This window comes from Neofelis nebulosa, chromosome 13, assembly GCF_028018385.1.
Source record: "Neofelis nebulosa isolate mNeoNeb1 chromosome 13, mNeoNeb1.pri, whole genome shotgun sequence".
NCBI lineage: Eukaryota > Metazoa > Chordata > Mammalia > Carnivora > Felidae > Neofelis > Neofelis nebulosa.
Window position 1 is genome coordinate 62,186,447 of NC_080794.1, and position 15,167 is coordinate 62,201,613.

The 15,167-nt window shown below is 40.0% G+C and overlaps 1 protein-coding gene across 3 annotated transcripts in view; it reads right to left on the reverse strand.

The window, feature by feature from the left end:
• Nucleotides 1-15,167, reverse strand: part of HPSE2 (heparanase 2 (inactive)) — a 688,711-nt gene that overhangs the window by 135,738 nt on the left and 537,806 nt on the right. For all 3 annotated transcript variants that reach the window (XM_058697425.1, XM_058697426.1, XM_058697427.1), the window contains exon 8: nucleotides 4,667-4,773. In XM_058697425.1, coding sequence (XP_058553408.1) covers nucleotides 4,667-4,773 — 107 coding nt within the window. The remainder of the gene's footprint in view (nucleotides 1-4,666; nucleotides 4,774-15,167) is intronic.

Here is a 15,167-nt window from a genome sequence, read left to right on the forward strand (position 1 = left end):
AGAAGGGGTCAGCCATTTGCATCCCTCATATATCACTGTCAACAGTCAATAAAATAATAATTTTCCTTGGCACTATAATTAACCATGCAGAGATTCAAGTATGCTACCATTACACATATCACAATTAAGGACCTGCATTGTTCACACATTATCACATATTCCACTATGCCAAATACCCACTTTCCAGGGCATGCTATCCTTCAAAAGTACTTCCCTCTTGGTTCTTCCAACACCCACTGCTAACTCTGCCTTTATTATTTATTCATTCAATTTGTTCACTCATTCACTTATTCATTTAATTTTCTTCTGTATTCCAAATTCTGAAACTTATGGAAATTTCTAATTGTAAGAATATATGTAAGATAAATGTGACTGGGAGCTTCAGTCTTCCAGTGTAAAAGATAAGGCATTTCACAATCTTTCCTGAGCATGCGTATGAGCCTATAATCTGTACCTCTTCTCCCCTCTGCTCTCACCCTAAATTCCATTCCCTGACTCTAAAACTATTCTTGGCTGCCCCAAACGAGCATACTTTGACATACTCACCTGAGTCTCCATACATGTTTTAACTTCTGCTTAGAATTCCCTTCCTCTCCTCCTCTAACCCACCTTATCTGGCAAATTTCTTCCCATCTGTTAACATGTCTCCAAGTCAAGTGCCATCTCCTTCCAAACCCTGCTGGTACAGAACGGTAGTACCTTTTTCCTCTGTACCTTCCCAGAACTCTTATTTATACCCTCTGCCTGCCCACGATAATTTCTTTCTTTCTTCTCTGCTGTCTTCCAGTTGGTTATGAGCTAACTGAGAACAGACACAATGGTTTAGCTTTGTACCCAAAACACTCATCTCAGTTCCTAGTGTAATGTGGGTGCTTCACACTCTGTTAAGTTGACATTGATCTGGACAAAATTAGATTGGAGGAACTTTGAGAATCAGCATTCAGCATACTAGGGACAAATTATGCATAGCTATGATTTCCCAAATTTGAAACCATATGGAACGCCAAACCAGTGACTTATAGAATTAAGCTTTTTCTTTACTAGAATAAAGCACATTGCTAATTTTTATGTTATGAATGAATATTATTAGCATTTTAAAATCTGTTTCACATTGACAATTATTTTATTCTCATAGAAACTAAGAAATATTTACTGATAACTAGAGTTATAAAAACAAAACAAAGAAAAATGCAAAAACAAAAGTTTTAAATCAAAAAGAAAATCCAACAATTATATAATAGAACTGTTATTGTTGTTGTTGTTGTTGTTGTTGTTGTTGTTCAGACTGGGACACTGTGACCCGGGAACTGAAATTACTTTGGGAATATCACATGGCTAAGCTATTTGCCTTTATTATTTTTATTAATTTACCAACCCCATTTGGTTTTTCCTTTAGCCACTGAGACACATATTAATGTCCTGGGGTAGAACTATCACGTGAATTCTGGACTGATGCCTCCTAAGTCAGTGCTCTTTCCACTAATGTAGCACAAATACAATAGGATTTATATCTAACAAGTATTTACCTATAAAAACAAGTATGTCTAATTCACCCTTCTATCCCTATGGTTGCTGAATGAAGAAATGAAATGATAAGTAAACACATAATCACATCTAGCCGCAGCTGGATATCAATGTATTTTGGAATTTAAAATATTCCATTTGTTCATTCATTCATTATTCATTCAACAACATTAATTAATCGGCTGTAAATGCCAGACCCTGTTCTCAGCATTGAGGATAGATACGAAAATGCTTGTGTGACCATGTAAGTCATTTGTAAAGCACTGGGTATGTAAATACCTGTATTCATTTATACAAATGTATAAATTCCTACTTGTGACCTCTGCAGACCCTATAACAGTGATCTGCAAAAAATATATACTCAACAAATGAATGCTGACTAGTAAATCTGGCTTGTCTTTGTTGTTGATGTTGTTTTCCTAGTATGGGCAGTTTCTGAAGGAACTCTAAAGTGAGAGAGAAGAATATACATCCTCCTTTCCAAACCCATATCCTCTATGCACGTTCTGGTCTGGAGCATTCAAAAGGACTATAGCCAGAACCTCTCCTTCCCCGTACTCTTCAGAGTGGAATGGTTTGTACTTAAGTTGTCTTCCTCTTCCTCTTGTAAATACTAAGCACTCTGACAGGGGAAATAAATGGTGTTCCAAGTCTCCCTTTCATGCACAAGTATAGAAAAGTGGCAAGATGACTGGTATATCCCACCAAGGATACTACTGCGGCCATTATTTTCCATTCCACAAAAGTTTATTGAATATCTACTGGGTGGCAGACACTACTGGGTGCTAGAGACACAGTAGTGTGCCAAGGGTATATCTGTGGTGCATCAGAGAATCATAAAGCCCTAACTGGGAAAACTACCCTTGAATACTTGGCAGCAGAGAATTCTGCTTCATGCATAAACATTCAAGTGTCCTGGCAAGCTCTCAGTTATGCCATATATGAAAAAAGCCTGAAAGGTGCCTTTTTCCAAGGAATCTTGCTAGTTTTCTGGAGCTTCTTAGAATGCTTCAATTCCCCCCTCCCCTCCAGGAAACAATTTATGTCCCTTGGAGAACTAGACTCGAAGGACACTTGGCTGGGTGCTGCCAGCAGAGATGAGAGCAAATGGGTGATAAAGAGGTAAGAGAGAACCAGGAGCCAAGTGAGCTAGTTTTCATTTGATTTGTGTCAACCACATACTGAATACCTGAACTACAACCTAACCCTGAACAACTCTGTTGATCTGGATTTATTGCAAAGTGACCACAGAGATCTATGGATATTTGGCTGGTGCTCAGATATCTTTCCAGTTCCCCTCCCCCCCCTCCGAAGGGCTGTGGTGTTTCTCATTTCACATCATTCCCTAAAGGGAAGAATGCTCAGGAAAACGGTTACAACTGGGCTGCTTGCTGGCCCTGCAGCAAAGTCTGTCTATGATGGCTGCGCAAAAGCCATTCCTCTGCTGATTCTCAGAGGCCCCTCCCTGCCGTACTAATGGCCACTGGCTTCTCATCCTTACCCCACGGCTCACAGTGAAACCTGGTGGGAAGCATATTATTGAAAGAAGACTCTCAGAATCACTGTATCAAATGCTGATTCATTCCATTTCATTCATTTGAACCATGCTCACTGAACAACTGCTCTGTGCCACTCAATGGTAGGTGCTGAGAACTCAAGAATCGAAGACACAAGGTATCATCATATATTTTACTGACTCATTATCTTCATCTGCATGTGCCAGGATTCCATCTGCAAAGACAATCTGCTTGACTGGCTTGATTTGTCTTTTATAAATGTATTAAAATGAGCCTTAATGGAGGGAAACTACGAGTGTATAATTAGGAACAGCTGTTAGTAGTGAAACACAAAGCTCAGAGCTTTGTGAGCTCACTTCTTAGGAGGACCTTGCTCAGACAAAAAAACAAAAAAACAAAAAACAAAAAAACAAAAAAAAACAGGGCCACAGGACTAGAATGGAACAGGAACAGGGCATTTGGTTAGTCTGTGATCCTGAGGGGTCTGTCCCTGCCACATGATGCTGGCAGGCCAGTCAGAGCCCTTTATGCTTCTGGTGTTAAGTCGTTCAGATAACTGCAGTAGCCTTCAAATCCACTTTCCCATCTCCTGCCTCTCCAAACTCTTGTGCATACTATTCTCAGAGCCAACATTTAAAAACACAGGTCAGATGGTATCTCTTCCTTCCTCCAAAACCTTCAATGGCTTGCCACAGAGTATAGAACAAGGCTTCATTTCCTCTGCCTGGCTTTCAAGGCCTTCCATGCTTGATGGAAAACTCCTCCCTTGTCTCAACCCTCACTACATCCCTGCAGCTACTGAGGCTTTCTTCACATGAATCATTTCCCCTCCCCTGTGCCTTTGCCGGAAATGTTCCTTCTGCCTAGCATGCTCTCCTCCACTATCACCACCATTCTCCACCTATAGAAATTAGAGTAATCTTTCTATGTCCCACTCAAATGCCACTTTGTCCATGAAGCCCTTCCTGATCCTCCCAGGGACAGAAACTACCGGTTCCTTTGCATGACTACCACTGCTTTTGAAGCAGAAAGGAAGATGGTCTGAGGTAGTGGCAAAGAGGCTTGACTCTGAAGCAGATTGGCTGGGCTTGAGTCAAAGCTCTCACATCTATCTCTTTGGGCTGTTGTAAAATAATAGTAACTGTATCACTGGTTGTTAAATTATTAGATATAGAGAGAGCGCTTCAGAAAGCATGTAACACATATAGTTAAAATTATTATTATTTATTATTATTATGGCACTAATCTCCCACACCTTTTCTTAGCTCCTCTTTCTGTTCCTCCAATCTTACTCTTACCTATTTCCTAGGACTATGGTGAAAAATGGATGAGAAATTGTATGTTGTCTGCACTGTGTTTTGAACTATAGACATTAAATAAAGGTCATATGACTATTATGGTCACTACTACTGCTACTGTTACTACTATCTTTGCTCTGATGCTTGTGCTTGACGTCTTAGGATCCAGGGAAGTCACTTATCACTGTTTGTTGAATGGGTTAAACCCATTCACAAAGGAACAGATAAAGAACTTTCAATAGGAAATGAACCTCCCCCTCCAACAGGCAGAATAACACACTTTCTTTCCTCAAAGTCCCTGGGAATGAAATTGCATGTGTTACTCACAAGAATCCTGCAGCATAGGAATCTGATAGATTGTTTGTGCCTCCAGCTGAGGTGGTCACCACACCTTCAAGCCAAATCTTCTTTCCTGGGGTGTATGTATTAACCACCTGTTCACATAACAGAAGCAGAAGGGGATATGAGATTTTTAAAAGTTACTCCCAAGTGAGAAGGAACACACATTCCCTTAAGGGAGTTCTGTTGATACCTTGCTCCCAGATGGTCATGATCTGTGCTTTTTTCATGATGACTCACCCCATGCAATGAGCTGACGCACGTGCATGCGCGCGCGTGCGCGCACGCACACACACACACACACACACACACACACACACACATTAACACTGACACATGTCTACTCAAAGAAATGATCATTTTTTCCCTAAGTAAACCCAAGTGAAAATGTGACAGTAGGACAAGTGCATTTTCTAGGACACAAGTTGAATGCAACATCAGTCGCTGGAAAGTATAAATCATATGATATCTATTAACAAGTATTGAGAAGGAAATTTTCTTTTTTTAAAGTTTTTTTTTCATGTTTATTCATTTTTGAGAGAGAGAGAGACAGACAGAGCATGAGTGGGGGAGGGGCAGAGAGAGAGACACAGAATCTGAAGCAGGTTCCAGGCTCTGAGCTGTCAGCAGAGAGTCAGATGTGGGGCTTGAATCCACAAACCGTGAGATCATGACCTGAGCAGAAGTTGGACGCTTAACCGACTGAGCTACCCAGGTGCCCCTTGAAGGAAATTTTCTTAATACTCTGGTATGGCACATGCCAGGATGAGTCTACTATCCATGCATTAGAAGTCATGAATCATGAAGGCAGAGGTCAATGTTTGTGAGAAGTATTTTATAATCACCAAGGCATGTATATATATTACAACCATATTTTAGAGAATAACTGCAGTGAATGTAAAAAAAAAAATCACTGATCCAGGGGTGAAAGATCCTACCTAGGGAACTTTCTAAGCAGAAGAACAGCATCTTGTTAAAAGGTGGCCCTCTGAAGTTTTAAAATGGCCCAGTCTCTGGTCCACAAGTTGGAAGCTGGCCATACTACCCACATTAAGGCCCAGATCCCCTAGATAGCAATATGGCAGTATTTAGGAATCATGTACTTTGGGTGCCCCTAAAGACAGAGGCTGAGACAAAGGCTTATCTATAGGTAATTCATTGGGGGAAGTCATAACAGGGAACAGGAATGAGGAACTGCAGGGCTGAATTAGGGAAAAGGGAAAACCAATACCAGGATGGGTTTCCAAACTGGCAACCAGTGTTGGCAACTTACACTCAATTCCACAGGGAACTTGGTAAGAGTCTTAAGAACTATATGTCTCAGAACTTTCTCCCAAGGGAATTCAAGAGGAAGCATACTTATCCTTTGGCTCCTAACCTCCAAAAGGTCAAGAGTAGCCTTGGGACTGTAACCTCTGCTCTTCCCGATTACCCCATTTAATTGTGTAGGCATAAGTGTTGAGCAGGTTCCCTGAGTTCTGCATCTCTGTCTTAGAGAAGTCCCAGAGCAGGAAATAAGAAGCAAGGTTGTACCGTATCACGACAGCACTAAGCTGGTTACAGCTGTGGATCTGCCCAGCTCAAATCCCTGCAGCAATAGTCAGCATAGGAGGTAGGATGGGGATGCCATTTATGCACAAGGGGAGCTGGATAAAGACAACAGTGTATTTAGATCCAATGGGCCACCAATTTTTCTTTTAGACATGCAAACCAAAGGAATTCTTCCTCAGGCCTCTAAGGAGTCAAGTACTAGGATGTTTACTATGTCATTGTTTGACACAGGGTTCCATTGCAGGAGGAATGGAAAAGTAAAAGATGGTTGATACATACCATAAGACATTATGCAGCAGTTAGAACAATAGAGTCAATGTAAATCTAGCAACGTAAATTAGCTTTAAAGATTTAGTGGTGAGTTAACAAAATACCAACAGAATGAAATTCAGGTCACAATATTACTTATGTACTCAGTTACATCCAATAAGATGAAATAGTTTATAAAGATACATGTCTCTTAAGGACCTGTATCAAACACAGAAGGAAGTCATGTTTAAGAGGGAGGTGAATGTGAGCACAGATTAGAGATTGAGGTGAAAATCAAAACAAATGCAGGGCTTTTGCATGAACTGATGATAATAGTTTGCTGTGGTTGAGGAGCATGATTTTAATTTAATTCCCTTTACCTCAGATCCCAAAAAAGAAAAAAAATAATATGAGACAGAGCATAAATGCCAGAACTTTCCTTTTCCAAAACCCATAGGCAGACATCAGCAAACAATCATATTCCTCCTGTCATCTCTCCCTAGGCATAACGCTTGTCCTCTCCCCTCATCTACTAGAGTGTTTGCATTATTTGAGACCTACTTTAGAATAAGAGTTGGCAAAGTGCTTGAACTTTTCAGGAATAAAGTTGTAAAAATTTTTCACCAATTTGATGTAGAAGTAAAGATTATGGGGCGCCTGGGTTGGTTAAGCGTCCGACTTCGGCTCAGGTAGTGATCTCATGGTCTGTCTGTGAGTTTGAGCCCCGCATCAGGCTGTGTGCTGACAGCTCAGAGCCTGGAGTTTGCTTCGGATTCTGTGTCTCCACCCCCCCTCTCTCCCCCTCCCTGGCTTATGCTCTGTCTCTCTCTGTCTTTCAAAAATAAATAAATGTTAAAAATTTTTTTAAAAAAGAAGTAAGGATTGTGATCAAAAATGAAAGAAAGATCCTGAGAATTAATAGTGGAGGTCAAATTGGAGGGTTATTAAAAATTGAGTAAGAATTCCCCCTTGTACCCAGAAAGACAAGAATCACTGAGGACACCACAAGGTAGTTCTCTCTCCCTTCTCGATACTGCTCACCATGCCCAACCCAAAGGGAACTGGAAATAGTATAAATAAGAAAACAAGAAATATACCTTAGATGATCAAACGACAGAGCCATATGGTGAAACTGGACTGCATTGATGGTTCCCCTCAAAATGTATTGCTACAAAAACTGTGTTCTTGATAAACTTTGTGCTTCCTTTATAGCTAACAAGAGCTAACAAATATATTTGTATTTTTCTTTGTTGCCTTTGGCTTCCAACATATTCAGAGTTTAACTTTTGTTCAAAGATAGATATTAAGGGGCACCTGGTTGGCTCAGGTGGTTAAGCATCCAACTCGTGATTTTGGCTCAGGTCATGATCTCATGGTTGATGAGATCGAGCCCCACATTGGGCTCTGTACTCAGATAGCATGGAGTCTGTTTGGGATTCTCTCTCTCTCTCTCTCTCTCCCTCTCCCTCTATCCCTCCCCTACCTGCTCTCGCTCTCTCTCTCAAAATAAATAAACATTAAAAAAATAAACATATAAAAAAAGACATTAAAATAAGGCAGTTAGAGGAAAGGGATTAAACAAAACAAAAAAGTAAAACTACAACATGATGAACTTAATTTTTTTTTTTTAGAGAGAGAGCTAGAGCATGAACAAAGGAAAGGGAGAGAGGGAGAGAGAGACAGAGAGACAGAGAAAGAGAGAGAGAGAGAGAGAGAGAGAGAGAGAGAGAGAGAGAATCTTAAGCAGCCTCCATGCTCAGCACAAAGCTTGATTCGGGGCTCGATCTCATGATCCTGGGATCATGACCTGAGCTGAAATGAAGAGTCAGATGCTCAACTGACTGAGCCACCCAGGTGTGCCAACATAATGAACCTTGAAATAATTAAGCTGAGTGAAAGAAGCCAGACACAAAAGGCCACATAGTGTCTGATTCTGTTACATGAAATGTCCAAAATAGGTAAGTCTGTAGAGACAGAAAGTAGATTAGTTGTTTCCTAGGGCTGGAGAATGGAGGGAGAAATGGAGAGGGGGTGGGTAATGACTACAAATAGATATGTGGTTTCTTTAGGGGGTGATGAACATGTTCTAAAATTAAATAGATGGTTTCACAATTCTGTGAATACCTTAAGAACTACAGAATTGCACACTTTTAAAGGGTATGCACAATTTCATGGCATGTGAATTTTATCTTAATAAAATAAAACTCTGTGTGTGTGTGTGTGTGTGTGTGTGTGTGTGTGTTGGTGTCATCAGCAAAAGGAGAGATAGAGTCTAACAGGCAGATAACTACTGTGGAAACAGTAAAGTACCCTGGAAGTTCTGGGTTCTACCACCCACTAGCTGTAAGATTTTTGGCTTATTATTATCTTGAACTTTCTTCATCAACATGTAAGCCATGAATTCGGAGTAGATGAAATCTAAGTTCCTTCTAAATAAAAAATGTTAAAATGTATTAGTATTTTATAATATTATTGCCAGTTCCCTTGGCTCCTATCCCTCAACAGTCAAGAGTATCTTTGATTATGTAAGTGAAAATTACATAAACAACAAATATGGGAGACAGAGCGGTAGAAAAAGCCACCAGAGTAGATGAAATTACCTAAGGGAAATATCTAAAAGTGGGACTAGAAAAGGGCTAAGGGTTTCCATCCCAAAACACTAAGGCATTACCAAATACATTTATTCATTCACTCTAACCAATACTTATTGAGCACCTTCTATATGCCAAACAGATTCTAGGGGCAGGAATACAGCAATGAGTGAAACAGGACAAGGCTCTGTTCTCTTTGGCTTACATTTTAGTCAAGGGGAAAAGACTAACAATGAATGAGTAAATAAAAAAAATAAATTTAGAAATAATAAGAGCTAGGAAGAAAATTAAAGAGAGTAATCTGATAGCAAGTAACGTGGCAGGATGTGTGGGGCGGCGGGGGTGGGGGTGGTGGACACTTCAGATAATACTCAGGTCACCCCCCTGGAAAGATGGTATCTGAGCTTAGAGCTGAGTGACAAGGGAACCAGCCCCTTCATGGATTGGTAGGAACAGCACAGGAAAAGGACAAGATATGGAAACAGGACTGCTGTTTGTAGAACCAAGAGAAGACCATCTGGAGTATAGTGAGTAGGGGAATGTGGAATATGTGGCATTTGAGAAACAAAACAAGCAAAGGATAAAAAAGAGAGAGAGTGACAAAGCAAAAAACAGACTCTTAACTATAGAGAACAAACTGATGGTTACTGGCAGGGGTGGGGAATAGGGGAAATAGGGTTTGGAATTTAAGAGTACACTTATCATGATGAAAATAAAATAAAATAAAATAAAATAAAATAAAATAAAATAAAATAAAATAAAACAAAAAAAGAGAAGAAAGTATGGATGTTTCTCATTCTGAGTGTGATGGAAAGCTATTTGAGGGATTTAAACAAGAAAGGGATATGAAGTGATTTATGCCAAGATCACTGTAGCTGTGACGAAATCATATACACATTTATAATGAAAACTGTGAAAAGATAAATATGTTAAAGTTCCATTATTTCTCTCTTTTTAAAGTTTATTTATTTATTTAGAGAGAGAGCATGTGTGTGCATGAGAGTGGGGGAGGGACAGAGAGAGAGGGAGAGTGAGAATCCCAGGCAGGCTCTGCATGAGATGTAAGATCAAGACCTGAGCTGAAGTTGGCCACTTAACCAACTGAGCCACCCAGGCGCCCCAAGTTCTGTTATTTCTGTGGCTACTCTAGCTTCAATTTCCTCATCCATGAGCTGGAATAATACTTGACAGAGTTGTCAGTGATCCTGATTACTAGTCAAAGGATAAATAACAGTAGGCCAATCACAGGAAGATCCTGAGAATTAGCAGGAAGTGACAGCAGGTGTAGCAGATGAACATTTATGTGTGCCCATCTAAGGTGATGCATGAATTCAAATGAACTCATGCTAAAGAGAATTAGAATTTGGTGGTAAGATTCTGAACTATCATTTATGATCTAACAAAGGAATCCAGGAATCTATGGGCTACTTCTTAGGAACCCTGAACTATCAGTTCTTGTTCTTTATTATATTTACTAAAGGTCCCTCACTGTGAGGGCAGGGATCCTATAGTGTTTACTTTTGTATTTACTTCCTAGGAGAGTGCCTGGCACAGAGTAAGTGCTTAACTGGAGACTGTGGTGCTCTCGTCACATGAAGAAGTCAATATAATTACAAACCTGCCCATGCACAAGCTCACAGGAGACTCTCACTCTTTAAAGAAGTTATATGACCTAAGACAGGGCAACTAAACTGGTCAAAGAATTGGAAGCAGTACCCTGAATGCAAAAACCACCTTAGAGATCAGGAAAAATAAAAGCATGCCATGAAAACCTACAATAGCACTAAAGATCTAGATAAGAGCAACACATGTCTATTTGCTAAAGCTCAGGATATGAGGCCTGAGGTCTGCCCCTTGAATTCTGAAAGATGGAAATTTCAGAGAAGGAAAGGGAATTATGCCTTTGCTTACCAGGTAATTTATATATGGAATCCAACACCCCCAGAAATGGTAAAGGCAAATCACCATCCAATGATATTTGGAGACCAGAAGTATTTTATGATGTGTTAAGTTTATCATAATGTTCTGATATTGAAGGTAAAGAGACAACCATATTCCTACCACCTATTCTGTGAGCTCATCTGTCATAAATACTTAGTTGGAAGGTAGCATGCCCAACAAAGAGCAGCAAATTTGTACAAAATAGTTATATTCCAAAAGGAGTTCAAAGTCTAGATCTTTAAAGTTTATTTATTTATTTTGAGAGACAGCAAGCAAGCTCATGGGAGGGGCAGAGAGAGAGGGAGAGAGAGAGAATCCTAAGCACGTGGGGCTCGAACTCACAAACCAACCGTGAGATCATGACCTGAGCCGAAAACGAGAGTCGGACACATAACTGACTGAGCCACCAAGATGCCCCCAAAGTCTAGCTCTTTTAAATGAGGACTTGATTCAGGAAAATGGTTGGATTTATAAAATATTGTGTACATAAGACTCTGCAGGGATACAGACACTGTATAAATAGAAGTTCATCTGAATTCTAACTTGCAGGGAGATTTGGAAGGAAACAATTTAAAAATTGCTATTGTTGGTGAGGTAGCACTAAGTAGTGGTTAGGTGCATGGACTTTGCACCCAGATTCCCTGTGTTTGAATCCTGATTCTGTGGTTTACTGACTGGTGTGATCTCTCTGTGCTTTACTTTCCTCAGATGTAAAACCAGAATAATAATAAGATCCATCTCAGAGCATTTTACGATATTTAAATGACCTAATATTTATAAAGCACTTGGAAAGGTGTGTCTGTCTTATTGGTAAGCTCTTCTTTTTAATGTTTATTTATTTTTGAGAGAGGAGGGGGAAGGGGCAGAGAGAAAGGGAGACAAAGGATCCAAAGCGGGCTCTGTGCTGATAGCAGAAAGCCCAATGCAGTCCCGAGATCATGACCTGAGTGGAGGTCAGACACTTGACCAACTGAGCCACCCAGTCACCCCTGTTGGTAAGGTCTTAAAGTTAACCTGTTAACCTAGACCACCCTCCTGTGTAAAGCTCACGAGTTGGGCTTGGATCAATCTAACATTGGAGTTGTTTGCTTTTCTTTTGGACATGTTTTAGGAGGTAGGTAATAGACCAGATGTATGCTAACTAGAAAGGAAAGATCTGCTTAAAATTTAAAAGGCACATGGATTATTCACATTAACATAATTAGCATTCATAGTTTACTTATGAACTCTTAGCATAGGGGTAATTCCTGTCCTTGTCTAGAGAAGCCATATGAACAAAAAACACAGTGAGCTAGAACTCTTATATACAACCTAAACCAGCATTATGAAATGTTCTGCAGGGGAGAGATTCCTAGAAAGTATTAATACTAAAAGTTCTGGGAGTAGTTGGCACAAATCAACAAGGATTTTCTGAGCATTTACCGTTTGGGACATGGTGAGAGGTTTGATGAATTGTGTGTCTACCATGAGCAAAGAAGACCATCATGGTGACATGTGGGGAAGGTACTGAGGCTGGGTGCTGGTTAGGACTGGGGAAGAAATCAGCATGGGGAAAAGAGGAGAGAAAAAAAATCAGGACAAGCAGATGGAACCAGCTGCAAAATTCCCTTAGAAAGTGAAACTCTAAGAAACCGAGGGCTATAGTTCAACACTGTGGTTTTCTGAGTAAATATGATTCTCCCTGTGCTGGAAGAGAGAAAATTGCAGGACTGGAAAGAACAAGGGTACAGTTCCTGGTGAGAAATGATGTGCCAATGAAGGTCATTTTAAGGAACACATTGTCTGGGGAGGGGGAAGAAGTACAAGTGTTGGGATTACTGGAGTGAGGTTAGAGAAGGGCTGGGTGGCTGGCTCTCTTTTAAGGGTTCTGTGGTCCTAAATAGACTTCAGCCCTTGGGCCCAAGTAGACAAGGGAGCCATGAGGCACCCACATAACAGCTCAGCAAGTGGTCAGTGGCTGCTCAGACTCCTTGGGCCTGCTGGGGGCAGGTTGATATGAAGGGAAGCCTCCAACTCCCTTCCCTCCCATCTCAGGGGTTGAGGACATCAGGACTGTTCCATGTGGCTATGTTGAGAGAGCAGGGGTGAGAGAGAAAACAAAATGAGGAAAACCGTACTGGTTTTATTTTACTTTTTAAAGTTTTATTTTCCCTGCCACTTTGAATTAAAAAAAAAAAAAGAGGAAAATAGGAAAATAATCATTTATGTGGCATGTTTTCAAACTTGGGCTTCCTTTTCCTGTTTCTCCAAAACTGTGATCTAAGTCTTTAAAAAAGACTCCTGAGAGCCTGGTTTCAGCCACTGGCTGTGCAAGAGATGGTGGCCCTGTAGCAGCAGACATGTTGTTTATGGTTATCCAAACCCAACACCTTCCTTAATGAGAAAGGAAGCAATAAAACAGGAATAGTGGACAGGCCAGCTGGGCTAATCAGCCCTGGCAGGAGGCCCAACCTCCAAAAGAACCTGGAGTCCATTAATTCCAGCATCTCATCTACTTGGAAATCAACCTACCCCAGGACTTCAGGAAGAGCAGTAGCTCTTTGAGTAACCAGAACTGGTCCCTAATCACTGGTTAGAAGGAGCCAAATAGCTTCAGGAAGCTTCTTAAACCTCACCTATGCACAAAGCACTTCTTGGGGTGCCCCAGCCTCTTTGTTCCCTATTGTATTTACTAGAGGTCCAGGTGAAAGTTCAGTAACATTCTGCATTTCTGTCCATCCTTCTTGTGTATTTTGGCCATTACCAGCAGAAGAACTCAATCATGTGTTCACAGAGGTCTATGTTGTTAACTGGTATATGTGCTATGATAATATTGAAAGCGATCTAGGGAATGATTTACTTAAAAATAAAAAGAATGGTTTCAAAGTTGCCCCAATTACATTCTTTTCATTCACCAAAAGTATGAAATGTTTCTCCAACTCGGAAAAAAGCTAAGGAGCCAGTAACTACACACAACCCCTAGTCTGTTTTATCTATTTGTCTATTGGAGTACGTTAGATATGGTACAATGATTATGAGAACCACCGGCCCACAGGATACATGCCAACTGCTTCATTTACCTTGGTATCTTAGACCCTTCATAACTACCCCTTAGCTGTCTCTTCTCCCCTTCCTCCCCACAAGACCTATGGTTCACCACAGAGTGGACTTACATTTTCCAACTATAGGACCTTCTTTTAGGTTTTTACTAATTGCCTCCTCTCCTACCCACTCCTCCTCCATGTTGTCTAATTTTTTTTTTTTCTGGCTTATTTCAAATCTTACTTCCACTGTGAAACTTTCCTCAAACCTTTAGAAAATTAATTCATCTCTCCTTTGGGCTCCAAAGTTCTTCAAACCTATCTCTGACCTTGACCTTTTTAAACTGAATTATAATCTTCTGTTTGCCTGTCTTTCAACTATACTGGAAATACTTGAGAAAGCCACATTTTTTCCTTTTCTGTATGCCTTATAGAAGTATCTAAGTACCTGGCATGTCGCTTGACAGGTACTTTGCTTATTAAGTACATTAAATAATAAGATAATGAAATAACTTATTTGTTAATATACGAGGGAGATAATATTTTACTATTGAAAAGGCCAAGTTTCAGTGGAGATAACTAATAACCTCAAAACCATAAGAGCAAACACCAAATCCTCACAGTTCCACTTCAGGGTTCCATCTACTTTCTAATTGAATTTCCCTATTTGAGGAGACCTGGAAGCTTCTGGGTGACTAAAATGCCTCCATATTTAATATGTCCTTCTTAGGTTAGACAAGCTAGGCTATTCTGAGCTCAGCCATTCTAATATCTCATCACATTCTTCCTGATTTATTTCTTTTGTCTAATGTACTTCCTGTCAGTTTCATTAATTTTTTTTCTGTATAATTGCTTTCTATCGTCTCCCTGTTCCGGAGTGCCATATTTACCCATTTTCTTTTGGTATCAGATCAATTTTTAATTTGTGGCTTCTGTTTATGCGTCATTTTTAGGATTTAAAATTAAATTCTCTGTTCTTGTTATCTCCAACCACAGAAAAGCAAATGTATATAATTGCAACAAAATATAAAATTAAAATAAGAGAATACACAATGAAGATAAAGTCACAGGGGAGCCAAGGAAATTATTAGTATATGCAAGAAAATAAGGAAGAATATTTCAGAGTCCCAAAGCAGA